This window comes from Acomys russatus, chromosome 28, assembly GCF_903995435.1.
Source record: "Acomys russatus chromosome 28, mAcoRus1.1, whole genome shotgun sequence".
NCBI lineage: Eukaryota > Metazoa > Chordata > Mammalia > Rodentia > Muridae > Acomys > Acomys russatus.
The window spans coordinates 19,414,325-19,428,227 of NC_067164.1; the positions used below are offsets into that span (position 1 = coordinate 19,414,325).

At 40.2% G+C, this 13,903-nt stretch overlaps 1 protein-coding gene across 1 annotated transcript in view; it reads left to right on the forward strand.

Moving 5' to 3' along the window:
- Mrpl1 (mitochondrial ribosomal protein L1) overlaps nt 1-13,903 on the forward strand; it is a 53,360-nt gene that overhangs the window by 21,774 nt on the left and 17,683 nt on the right. The window contains exons 6-7 of the mRNA XM_051170180.1: nt 1,319-1,430; nt 9,368-9,474. Of these exons, the coding sequence (XP_051026137.1) occupies nt 1,319-1,430; nt 9,368-9,474 (219 nt within the window). The remainder of the gene's footprint in view (nt 1-1,318; nt 1,431-9,367; nt 9,475-13,903) is intronic.

Here is a 13,903-nt window from a genome sequence, read left to right on the forward strand (position 1 = left end):
GAGCTGCTATGATGTGTTGCTAAGCGAACTGTAGCATTATATTCACAGGGTGATTTTTAACTTAAAGGAACATGCTGCAGAGTTAGTCTAGGAAGCTGCTGATGGAAGCCTTAGGTACAGTTGTTCGGCATGTGGGTGCTGGGGATTGAACTCAGGTGTTTTGGACGTTGTCTGTCTCCCCTCCTTGTTCTTTGGGTGGAACCCTGGCTCCAGAGCCCTACTGCCGGGGCTTTAATGCTGACGCTTCTCACTGAGGCCCTGAGCTCCTCATCTGAAGTTAATTTTAATACCTGCCTTGTAGGATTGCTGTGAGCATTGGATGAATTAAACTGTATAAAATATTTGCAGAATTCACGATACATAAATAAGAAGTCCTCACTTAATATGTCATTATTTTTAAGAGGAACACAAAATGTTATTTAAAGATCGAAGAATTTTAAAAATGAAACACTATTAGCAGGAAGACAAGATCCCAGAATATTACCTAATTTTACCAGACTTTATAGCTTTTCTGAATTCATTAACCCCACTCAAGACTTTCAATGCCTAATACTTCATGTAAACAGTAAATGTTACTGGTGAAAGATTTGTATCTTGGCAATGTTTTTTTTAAATTATTTTACTATAACATCAATTAAATATTTAAGTGGAGTATAGTATAGTGGTATGCTAAATATTTTGGGTGCCAGCCTGGATTTATCAACAAATCCTTTAAAGCCTGATTATTAATCCTTTTGTTCTGAGAAAGGGATAGGGTATGTCTGATAAACCGTAAGTGAACTGTAAGAGAGCATTGTCCTCGCTCCTCTTGGTTTTAGTTAATGTTAACAAGCAGACTTTTAACTCAAATCTTTGTACAAATAATAATAAATTCAGTTCTTCTGATGCACTAAATTTAGAAAATTAGTGGTTTGCTAGTGAGTTTGGCAGCTAGGAGCATATGACCTATTGAGAAGTGTTCATTTCTCTTCAGTTTTAATAGATATGAATGTGGCTGTGGGAGGTTTGTGTCAGTTGGACACATATCAATGTTGTGTTCTAGCTTATAATTCTATTTTGCCTAGCATAATCTCATGATAGAATTAAAACCATTAATTTTGTGTAAAAATACATGCAGCTATTTTAAAAAACATAACAAAGTGTTTTGCTTCTGATGTTTTTCATAACTGGTGACTGTATTTATATAATTCTGTGTTTAAAGAAAAATATGTGTTTGAAAAAAAACATTCTAAAAATAGTTCTTTCTCGAATCATGATAAAACTTACTTACGTCCAAAAGGGTAACGTTGCTTCACGTTTTTTTCCCTTTGGTTGTCAGATCTTGGATGATGAAGTTGTTGCAGACTTCTATGTAGCTGTTCCAGAAATAATGACTGAGCTTAACCCATTAAGGAAGAAACTGAAGAAAAGATTTCCAAAGGCTACTAGAAGTAAGGGAGAATTTTTGTTATTTCAATATCTTCTCAACAACTTTCTTCATAGAGTTGTTTGTAAGAAAGCAAAGCTGCTAGCGTGTCTGTAGGCCAACAGTACGGCTGCTATTTGAGATGGGCGTTTTAAGAACATGTAGACTTTATTTTCCCATTTGGCTGTTGCTAGAGTGTAGTTCAGCTGTATGTTAGTGAAATGTAATAGCTATTGAGGATGTTGTCATCGCACCATTTGGTTGACTTTTATACTTTAACTAAATAATGTAGAGAATGTCAATTCAGAACATGGCTCTTCTGGCAAGAGATCACATTCAAAGACCTTCTAGGTCTGTGCCATCCTGCTGGAATACAAACATGCCTTTACTCCAGGAGACAGAGGCAAACAGATCTGAGTTCAAGGCCAGCCTGGTATAGAGCAAGCTTCAGATAAAGAAAAGCTTAGGTCCAAGTGTGGTGGTGCATGCCTTTAATACCAAACAAAGGTAAAGTTAGTTTGTAGAAGAAAGCGCCAATGTTTGAAAATGTTGTCTAATTGAGTGGCAGAAAAGGTGACAAATCAGAGAAGATTTAACAGAATAGGATACGCCTAACTCTCATGAGAAGAGAGAGGAAAGGGAAGCTACTTAAGAGGCAGTTTTACAGAGAAAGGAGGCGGTTTTACCAGGACAGCAATAGAGAGATGGGTTGCAGAGAGAGAACTCAGGTGAAGATGGAATGAGCCAGAAAATGAGAAGAAGCCAGAATAGAGCAGATTGCTGAGTTAGTTTGAGGCCAAGCAGAGCAATTCTGGGCTGAGAGAAACCAGATTAAATAAGTCAGCTGGGAGAAGAGTTTGAGCCAGAACAGCTGAGTTGAAACAGCCAGCCCAGACACAGTAAGAACAAAAAAGGATGGGCTTATTTAAGTGGTAAGTCTCAGAGGCTAAAAACATTCTAGTCCTAGGTTAGATTGTATGGAGGCTAGAAGCTTCCAAGACTAAACCACAATTAGCAGAAGGAGGCAGTTGGCCTTCTAGATAACAATTGAGCCAGGAGAATAAAAGCTACTTTTACAATATAATATATAGGCTCATATAAGCATTCAGCTTGTACATAAATGCACACATATGATGCTTGGCTCTATAAGTATTCCTGCTTAGTTGAATTTTTCTTTTTGAATATGTACTTCTTAACAAATACAGTAAGAGAAGCTGGGTGGTGGTGATACACACCTTTAATCCCAGTACTAGGGAGGCAGAGGCAGGTAGATCTCTGAGTTTGAGGTCAGCCTGGTCTATAAATGTAGTTCCGTGACAGCCAGGGCTACACAGAGAGACCCTGTCTTGATAAACAAATAAGCAAGCAAACAAAACCCAGAATCACTATAAGAAAAGAAATATAGTAAGGGAAGTAATGTTGTTACATAAAGTGCCATAAATGTTATATAATGAGAGACATGGCTTATCAGCTCCTAAGGTACTATGGATATTCACTGGGGGTTATTTACAATATAGATGGGGGCAAAGCAATGCATTATGACTGAGGAGACATTTAAGCTGTTACCAGTTTAATTGGATGACCTGATTGAAAAATAAGTAGACAGAATATATTAACCACGGGCACTAAAGTAGGCTGGCTCCAAGATGTGTCAGGCAGGCCCTTTTTGGCTGTAGAGATGGTACCCTGTGTTGATATGGAAGTGGGTGATGGAAATGATGCTGGGGTGGATCGATGCTGTTCTGAGGAAGTCTTTGAATTAGGAGTTAGTGAGCATGAGTCATTCAGATGCTGTGACATCATCTGCTCTCTAGAGTGGATTTGGATTGAAACTACAGGTAGGGAGGCCAGTCAGGCTGCAGTGACAGGACCCCAGTCAGGCTGCAGTGACAGGACCCCAGTCAGGCTGCAGTGACAAGAGACTAATCAGGTAATGTTTCATTCACGTACTGCTGTGTGATGAGAACCGAGGAAGAGTACGGTGTTAAAGACAGTTCCATTTTGTGACTGAATAGGAGGGGAGTGGCTGAGGAGATGAAGAGCGGAGCTGCGTTGAGGTCTGAACACAAGGCTTCCCCTGGCAAGTGTCCTGAATGAACCAGCAGTGCATTTCTGAGCACACTCGCAGAACAGGCTTACTTGTTGTGGGTGGTGCTTCCTATTAGGTGTTGCAAACAAAACAATTATTTTAAATTTGTTTTGGTAATTTTTAAAGTTTCAACTCTAGGAGAGCTAAAGAAAAACAAAGCTTAACTGCGATTCTTCATCCATGTTAGCCGCCAAGATATCATCTAGTCATGGTCTAACTGAAGTGATTCAAATGGACTCAAGGTCTTCACTGTAGGACGGCTTTGTTATTTTTGTAGCCTACCTTAAGTCACACCCATATTAGATGTAGGCGGCGACTTGGCATTTTTGATAGAGATTTCCATCACAGCTACCTTTGTTATTAAGGAATCAGACTCACATTTTTCCTAAGTCAGGCCTGAAATTTAATATTATTGGGGCTGGTAGGGGGGCAGATTTGCAGTCAAACTTAGAGAAAGTATTTCACCAAAACAGTTTTTATTTCTAATTAAGTTCCAGTCTCAGCCAGTAGCACTAGTGGGGGCAGTGAGAGGTGAAGAGCACAGGCCACCTGCGCCTGTGCAGCTCAACCACAGCTGTCCCGCTCAGCTAGGCTTCAGGCACTAGCTGCTGCCTTTGTAGCTCTCTGTAACTCACTGGCTCCATTTCTCTTACTCTTTTCATTAGCATTTCTGGTGTTGTTTTTTGTTTTTTCTAATTCTAGAAGGTTTTCAAATAACCTTGTTATTCCAAATAGCAAGTTTCCTGTCTAAGTCTTTATTTTTACCAGGGAGAGTTACTTTATTTCTACTTTCATAATGAGCCATCCTTTCTACTGTCCATTTTTGTGTGCCTTTAGTGTGTGTGTCCCCCTCCTCCAACTGTGTGCTTTAACACAGCACCAGGAAGAATGGCAGCATCCCTTTTTCTGATGTTTTACTTCACCCCCACAGCGTCTGCTTAACAGAACCAGCAAAACATTTGTGTTCTTTAAGCATGAAAACAAACTATTAGCCTGTCAGTGTTCAAAATGAACACACCAGATGTGCGTGAGAGCAGATGGGGCTTGTACTGTGCATTGGTAGAGGCTGTTCAGATGCTCGTTTCAGAGTGTTTGATTTCTCTTAGATCCAACAACACCCACTAAGGGAAAATAGGAGTTAGGAAGCTACAGCAAGAACCAGCCACTGCAGCTCACTAGTTCACGTGTTGTCTCAGTTTTGCTAACAGGAGTGGGTGTGACCATCTTGGCTGGGTTCAGTGTGCACTTTTCATAGCATATTTTATTTTAATTTCTTATATAACTATAGGCAATTTCACTTTTTCAAATTTTTGTTTGCTTGTTGTCTCAATACTTTTTTTTTTTTGTTTTTATGAAAAATATTTAAAACCTGCTTGAAAAGAATTTGGCTTGGTTTTGCTGCCCCTTTTCGCCAAGAACTCTGTGAATCTCCTTCATTGTCAATATAGACATGCTTCCTTTTATGTGATGCATGTGTGTGTTCATGTGTACCTATATTCAGGTGTGTGTGTGTACATATATGTGTATGCATATGGAAGCCAGAGGTAAATGTCTTGCGTCTTCCTCAGTCACTATCCACCTTACGTTTTGAGCCATGGTCTTTCACCAAGACTGGCTAGGTGGCTGGGCAGTGAACTCCACACACCCTCCTGTGTCTGCTTCCTGTAAAGCAAAGCAAGTATCATAAATGCTAAAGTTGTAAAAATTTAAAGTACTCTTTAGGTCTTGAAATAACATTCTATGCTTCCAAGTATTACTTCTATTACTGAAGTTGAAGTATATGAGAAAAAATGCAAAAACAAGTTTCTACCCCCTCCCATACTAGTTTTAAAACTATTCATATGTGGGAGAGTCATTAAGAAGTAGGTACTATTATACTAGTAGATTAATTATGAGTGTGTTATGGATAATCCTCCTGTGAACTTTGTTTTCTTTATTTCAGCCCTAGGGCCTGCTGTGCTGTTTCTCACACATATATATGCTGAGTGTTTTACTTTCTTGGGTCTTTGAATTAACTTTTTGTGTCTATCTGCAATATGTGTTCAATTCCTACTATTAGACTAAAGACATCTCAATATTTTTTCTGTTGCTATTGTCTTGTGTCCTAGAATAGTATCTGGCCCAGGATAGTCACTCTGCAAATGTGTGCACTCCTAATCACCATTTAATGCAGGATTCAGTTGAAAGAAGATACAAAGTTACTAACTCGATTGAACCATGGATTAAGTATAATTTATACATTTAAAATATAATTGTGTTTATGCTAATTAAACACCTGGTATATGCCTAACTGGATGGGTGATGGCTTTGAACACAGGGGGAAAGTCTTTGATGTCCTGGAACTAGCAGCTAACTTCAGCACGTCATTACACGCAGATTTGTCTCATCAAATGGAGTGTGCACCTGCCATTCAAGCCTTCATTTGGTTGAGCTGGCCTTGTACAATTTTAGTTCTTTGTCTTTATACCAGTCCTTAAAATTAGTCTTTAAAATTAGCTTACCAAACGTTATTTGTACTTGGAGCCACCTCTCCTAGTTATCTAAGCTAGTGCTCCCGTTTGTAGTCACAGATCCTGTCTCCCCCACACTCAAATGTTAGCTCTTAGTTTTCACAGTTTCCTAAAACTTAACCATGTTCAATTCTAACTCACCCCTTCCTTCCTAGCTTCCTTCCAATTTTCCTCCTCCCTTCCTTCCTAACTTCTTTCCTTCCTTCCTTCCTTGCTTCTTTGTTTTCTGTAGTAAAGGAAAAAAAGAAAAGCTCCATTACAGTGAAGGACTGACTCATGCTCATTATGGAAACAGGGCAGAGTATTCAAGGGAGAGGACAGCATGGAAGATGTAGAAACACACAGAGAAAAGAAAATGGAGAGCAAGTATAGGTCAGTTGTACAGACCAAAGCCACGGGAACCTGATGTTTGCTCCTATTGAAAACCAAAATAGAGTAACAGAAAGCATACGCCTCTCAGCCTTGGCTGTATCCCTTACTGTGACCCTAAGTGAACTTTGCAACAAGGAAATGGAGGCATCAAATCACTGAGGACCATCAATTCTTATCTACAAGCTGTATTTCATGTCAACAAATGCACACACACACACACACACACACACACACACACACACACACACACACACACACACCACGAAAGCAGAGCTTAGCACAAACTGGGTATACAAAAAGTTCATACTATGTGTAGACCAACTTCCTAAGATTCCTAAAAGTGGTTCTGCATTTGCACAGTTGCTTTAGGAGAACTTATATGTGCTTCCATATGTCAGGTCTACTATTAGAGCCCGTTTGTTAAATATGTGGGTAATTATTCAGTGCCCACTATGTTCTGAAAATTGAAAGATTAAAAGACAGGTCACATTTTTCAGAATATACATGTTAATAGAAGAGACAGCAAAGAATAAACTGAAGCCTTACAGTGCCTGGGGTGTTGGGAAATGTGCAGCCTGTTTATCGGGGTGAGTAACTACTTCTTAGAATCACATTGTGTAAAGAAGATAGCAGTTGAAAGGTTAATCGTGAATAGGTGTTTGCTTTCCTAACGTGTAGACGTCATTCTAGGCCTGAGAAATGGTTCCAGTAATGTAAAAAAGTCAGTCAAGAGTGAGTGTATTCAGGAAGTTTTAAGTTGCTTTCTGTAATGTGGATGTGGAGTGTTATCAGATAGTGGTGGTTAATGGGGCTAGACAGTGATAGGCAGTGGTGCTGGGTCTTTTTGTGCCATTCCACTGAGATTAGATTTTATCCTCTTTGTAGAAGAGACCCCTTGAAAACCATGTTCAGAACCATGAGCTATGGTTTTCTTATCAGATGAATGCCCTAGGGGTATGTAAGTCATGGGCAGACATGCAAGGATGTGGAAACTTAAATGGAGGACATTGTAAAGGCTGTTGTAGTGGGCCAGAAACAGGAGGACAGTAAATGTTAGAATGGCAGTGAAGACAAAGAAGGTTATTATGGGATGGAGAAGAGGTAGAATACTGATTAAATATGAAGTTTAAAGGAATCTGGAATGATTCTCTAATTTTGGTTAAGTAGCTTAGTGGATATTGTCTTAAAAACAAATCTACAGGAAGTCAACTAGGTTTCAACATGACAGTGATTATGAAGTAAAGATGGCAGAGGAAGGAAGGTTAGCTGGTACATGTATTAATGTAGAGTAGTTTATGATATAAAAAAGGTGATCATTGTAATCCACAGAGCACCTTGAAAAGGCACATAGCCTAAATATAGTGGCATAAAAGAGATGTGATTTTGTTTAAGATAAAAAAAAAAATGGTTGTATAGGAGGGACGGAGGAACAAACATGATGAGCTAGTAGGAAACACACGTTTCTGATCCAGCCAGCCATGTGTTACGACAGTTGCAAATGGACTACATACTCCAACCAAAAGGTGATTTATGAAGTAGTGAGAAAGCAAGCTAATTGCACTATGTCTATAGAGGAAACACTTTAAACACATAGACTAAAGTAAAATTGTGGATAATTATAAATTGTGCAGACAAGAGTAAGAGAATGTCATTGGCTGTATTAATGCCAGAAAAACTAGATCTTTAAGATGAGACCTGATATTGGAGAAGTTGGATAATCTATAACAATAAAGGCACGCACTCATCTATAAACAGAGCCCCAAAATATATGAGACAGTATCAGAAAGAATTAAAAGGAGGAATAGAATGACTCTTCACAGGATGCTGTTCTACCCATAGAGAAGTGTCTCATTCAGCCATCGTCACAGGTGCTCCCTCCTGCAGCAGATGGGCGCTAACACAGAGACCCACGACTGACAGTGTGCAGAGAGCGAGGGACCTCAGAACGTCAGTCCTAAATGGGATGCCTATGAAACCCCCCACTCAGAGCTGGGGGAATTATGCACAAGAGGAGGCAGACAGGTCAAAAGAGCCATAGGGGATGGAGGATATCAAGAAAACAGCGTCTTCTTGACATGAAAGGGCTGCCACACATGAACTCATAGACACTGTGACAGTATGCACAGGGCCTGCCACACATGAACTCACAGACACTGTGGTGGCATGCACAGGGCCTGTGCATATCCAAAACAGATCGGGTCCCAGTGCTGAGATGCCAAAGTAGACATGAGCCCCATCCCCAGTCAAGAAGCTATCTTCAATTAACAGCCTCTCAGAGAGGAAGGAACAGTTTCTCCAGGTTTATATAGACCACATAAGAGCAGGCCCGAGGCCCAGAAGCAAAATGTACTCAAGGGTATGTATTTCTCCTGCCTTTTTCTTAGTTTCTTTTTGTTTACTAGTTGCTCACTTTGTTTTTAATCATTGTACATGTGTGGGTGATATAAGGGAGCTCGTGTGTGTGTGTGTGTGTGTGTGTGTGTGTGTGTGTGTGTGTGTGGACATCAGCGGACATCTCTGAAGAGTTGCTTCTCTCCTTCCAGATTGACTGAGAAGCTACTTCCAGATTCACATGGTTATTGGCAAAAAGTCTGTTCTTTGTCGCACTGAAGCTTCCATTGTCCTTGCTGGATTCAGACTTCCTTGCTCTGTTGTTCTCGCTGCATGTTGGCACAGTCTTGCAGCTTCTTCAAGGCCAATAAGGAAGTGTCTCCTCCAAGACAGGCATTGTGGCGCTATATGACGCAACCTCATGTGCATAGCGTTCTGTCTCTTGGGTAGAAAGCAAGTTGCAGGCCTCATCCACACCTAGCGGGAGAAGAGTACCTGAGGTCATGAACTAGAAATGGGGCCCATAGCAACTACCATAGCGTCTCTGTATGGAGTATTCACTGTTTCTTCACATGGGATCCGTGTTTATTTCAGTCATTAATTTTTGCTACTTGTTTATATAATGTAATAATTTTAGATTTCCCTGATTTTTCTAACCAGATTCCATTGGTCGTGACATCCCCAAAATGCTTGAATTATTTAAAACTGGACATGAAATTATGGTAGATGAAGAAAGGCCGAACTTCCTCAGCACCAAAATAGCAACAGTAAGTCAGAGCTGCTTCTTTTGTTCAGATGCCCCGACATCAAATGCACACATGAAGACCCTTACCCTGTAGGTGGAGCTTACCGAGCTCAGTGGCTTGAGAGTGGCTTCCTTCCCGGGGGAATCAACTGCAGGCCACCGCTAGCCTCCAGAGTATGCTGTAGCACAGGTGCATGCATGCGCACGTATGTGTATGTTTATACCTACAACTCACACAAAGAGTTGTGAGGCTTGGATCGTGTGAAGAACATTGCATGTTGTTGAGTATGTAACATGTTTAGTCCTGTATAATTAATTGTGTTCGATTATTTCTGTTAATATTTTATAAGTTATTTGCATACTTATAGAAGTTGCTTGGTGTCAGTTTCTAATACCTTTATAGGACATTAATATAGGTGTGTTAGAATTACAGAACTGTTTTTAACTGAATAAACATTGGGAAACATTCAGTTCCTTGTACTGAAGAATTTCCAAAAGTACCTATTTATATAAAATTTCCCTGTTTATTACTGTAGGAATAGCAGTAACTTACTGATAACAGGCTTCAACAATGCCTTCCAAGTGTCTGGTGCTATTCTAAATGATTTTTGTTTCTTAAGTCATTTGTTGAGTTTTATTTTTAATAACTTTTTAATTTTTTGAAATTATAATGAAGTTACATCATTTTCCTCTCCCCTTTCCTTTCTCATGCCCTCCCATGCACTGTTCCCCTACCCCCACTCTTCCCCAAATTCATGGCCTCTTTGTGTGTGTGTATGTGTGTGTGTGTGTGTGCGTGTGTGTATGTATTCCTAAATACATGAATACAACCTGCTCAGTCCATACACTGTTACCTGTGTGTGTGTTTTTAGGGCTGACTGTTGGTTATTGACTGTGCGGTTGGCCTGCTCCTCTCTGGGGAGGACTGTTCTCTCACCCTCAGCATTGGTTGCCTTTAGTTCTTTGTATGTGTTGGGGCCTCATGGCTTTTGCCATTCCACACTAGCATGTCTGCTGATGTCATCCTTTCTTCAGGTCATGTTTAGGCAGCTATATTGGTGAGACTTCGTGGCTGTTGCTTCCGTGACATTTCTAGGAAACACAATTTCACCGCAGACTTCCTGTTCTGCCTCTTACAGTCCTTCCACCCTGTCTTCCACAATGACTCGTGAGCCTCAGGCGCAGCAGTTGTGCTGTCTGTGTATCAGATGGGACTCGAGCACAGACGAGGTACAACCATCACCTCCATTTTATAGATAAAAGTACAGAAGGCCACAGGGTTGAAAACTTTTGAGGTCTGGCAGCTAAAATGAGGGGAAGTGTAGGTATCTGAGCCGTGGCAATGTCTTCAAGCATGTAGGCTTACTACTCTGCTCACAGAGTTAAAATATGTTGAATAGCTGTTAGGTTTTGTTTCTTCCCTCTTGTTTTACTCTCAAGAGGAAGTGCTCATCATAGCCAGCAGTTGGTAGTCCAGGCTAACCAAACCACATCTGCTGTAGCTTATCAGAAATCTAGACGAAGTGCTCCACTAGTCTTGCTGTGGGAACCTGTGCCTTGGAAAGGCAGCAGAGCGGGTCTCCGCAGCCATGGCCAAGTCCCACTTGTCTCAGTATCCTCAAGGCTCAGCTCTCACTTATTTGGCCTGAGCTCTGCTAGACTCCAATGTTGAAATTCCTTCTTCCCAAAGGTCCTTGGCAGAGCTTCTTGTTTCTTAAGGTTGACAGTGTTGTAATCCAAACAACAAACAAAAGCCCAAATGCAAAGCTCCCGAGATCCTCCTGGATCTGTAGAGACTTGTTTGATAGCTGTCATTCTGTGTAAAGGGTGGCGGACTTTAGGCAAGTTTCTCAATGCTGAGGTTCAAAATGTCTTTGTCCATATAGTATAAAATGCCTATTTCACAGTGTATTTTTGCGGGTTAGATACAGTTTTTAAATGGTAACATCTATCATAGCTGCTATTATTTTGTTTTTGTCTTCAAGGATCATAGAATAACCTTATAAAACTCTTCCTAGCTAAATTAAATATGCTTTTTCTTAAGGAATATTTTTAGTATATTCTGTAGTTAATAGTTTAATAGGTTGTAAAGTATAAGAAACCAGTGTCTCTTTTTTTCTCTAACAGATATCATTGTGATTAAAATATAGACTCTGATCATATTATGTAACTCTTTCGCAGACTTTCTGTCATGATCTAAAAAAAGATGTTTATTGTTTAAAGAAAATGTGCTAAATGCTATTGACATCCTTTGCTATAGTGGAAGATTAGTGGAGTGGAACTTAGATTCCTATTGTTGTGATTCAAATCTAGTTTCGTTCTTTTGAAACAACAGCAACTGTTTCTCAGTGCATTCTGGGCCTCTGTTTCCCCCACTTCCTGTTTCTTCATATGTAGAGTGATAATAATAGTAGGAACTACTTGACTAGGAAGGATTGGATGTGACAAGGACAACAACTCTGGGGCAGATACTTTTGGCCAAGATGGAGTAGCAGATATGATTTACCTTCCCACAACACTGGGAAGCTCCTTGAAATCAAAACTACACAAAGAAAACTATAGTGTAATGTCATTTATGAACACAGACGTAAAAAAAATTAACCTACTTCTAACAAATCTTTTGGTTGCCAAAGTCCGTTTCTACTGCTGTAAGAGAGTGCCTGAGACCGAGTGATACACAGAAAGTTCGTTTCTACTGCTGTAAGAGAGTGCCTGAGACTCTGCGAGCACGTGACTCTAGAGGTGGTGGGCTCCAAGTGCACAGTGTTGATACATGGTGAGGACCTCACACTACAGCACAGCACAAGAATGGAAGGCTGTGCTAGCTGTGCTGAAGAGGCAAGGCATGAGAGGGGCCTTGCCTTTTGGCAACTCATTGTCTGGAGAATGAATCCACTCCTGTAAGACAGTTACCCTCTTACCCCAGTGTAACTTCATGGGAGCCAGCGCCCAACACTGCCACTGGGGCAGTCAAATTTCAACAGGAGTTTTGGCGGGGACTAACCCTTTTTAACTTGTGGTATTGGCCAAATAGTTATTATAGGAATTCAAGGTTGGATTAACCTTTAATAGTTATTATAACTCACTATATTAATGAACTGAAACACAAATGTCATTTCATAGAATCTAGAATCAAAATGCTGGTTAAAAAGTGTCAGCATGCCAGGGATAGAAACCAGCTGGGAAAAAAATAAATAAACAAATAAATAAATAAATCAGCTGGAGCCAGTGTGTTATGTGGTGGTAGAACATGCTTACCATATGCAAGGTCCTGTGCTCAGTCCCAGAAGCTCCCCACCGAAAAGGCAGTGTTCTTAATTTTCTAAGTTTTTGCAATGATTTTATTCTTACTTATATGTATATGTGTGAAGGGGTATGTGCATATGAGTGCAGGTGCCTGCAGAGGCTAGAGGCGTCAGACACCCTGGAGTTAGAGTTACAGGTAGTTGTAAGCTGTTCAGTGTGGGTGCTGAGACCCAAACTCAGGTCCTAACATTGAGCTCAGTGTCCTTAACTTCACAAAGATATCTCAGACAAACGCACAGCTGAGATCATACTTAGCGATAAACAACTGAATCCTACTTTCTTCCTGAGATCTGCTTTCCTTCAACATTGATGAATATTGTAGGCAGTACAGTAAGGCAAGGCACAGAGTTAAAGTCATCTAGAATAGAAAGTGCGACTCATTATTTACAGCTACTATGATCTAGCTAGTAAAACAAAGAAAGCGGTTATATGTGGTTGGAGATGCAAGTTTAAAGTATAAAACTCAACTGTGCTTCTGTATAACAATAAACATTCTAAATTTAAAATTTTAAATATATAACTTGAATTATAATATCAAAAGGAGTAATTAAGAATAAATCTAAAGATGTGAGTAGTCCATATACTGAAAACATCAATAGTTGAGAGAAATCAATGATGAAATAAATGGTGAAGTATACTTTGTGCAAGTGTAGAATGAATTGCAATAACAGTCCTACTGAAAATAAGCTTGCTTGACTCGTCACGCTTTCAAAATCCCAGTCAGATTTTTTTCCCCCGAGATATGTGTTTCTTTGTGTAGCCTTGGCTGTCCTGGCCCAGTCAGATTTTTTAAAATTAGTTAACTAATTCAAAATTCATATAGACATACAAGAACTAATATTGGAGAGGTGACTCTGTTGATGGATTGCTTGTTGCACAGCACAAGGACCTGAGTTTGCATCCCCAGTGTCCACATACAAGGTTGGCATGGTGGCATATGTCTCTTCCCCAGTGCTCTAGAGGCAGAGGCTGGGAGACCCCCAGAGCTTGCTGGGCCATCTGCCTCACCCAGTTGCTGAGCTCTAGTTTCAGTGAGAGATCTTGTCTCAAAACATTAGACAGAGAGTGATTGAGGCAGCCACCTAACATTGACTTCTGCCCTCCATATGCATGCACATAGCTTACATGCACAAGTGTATACATAT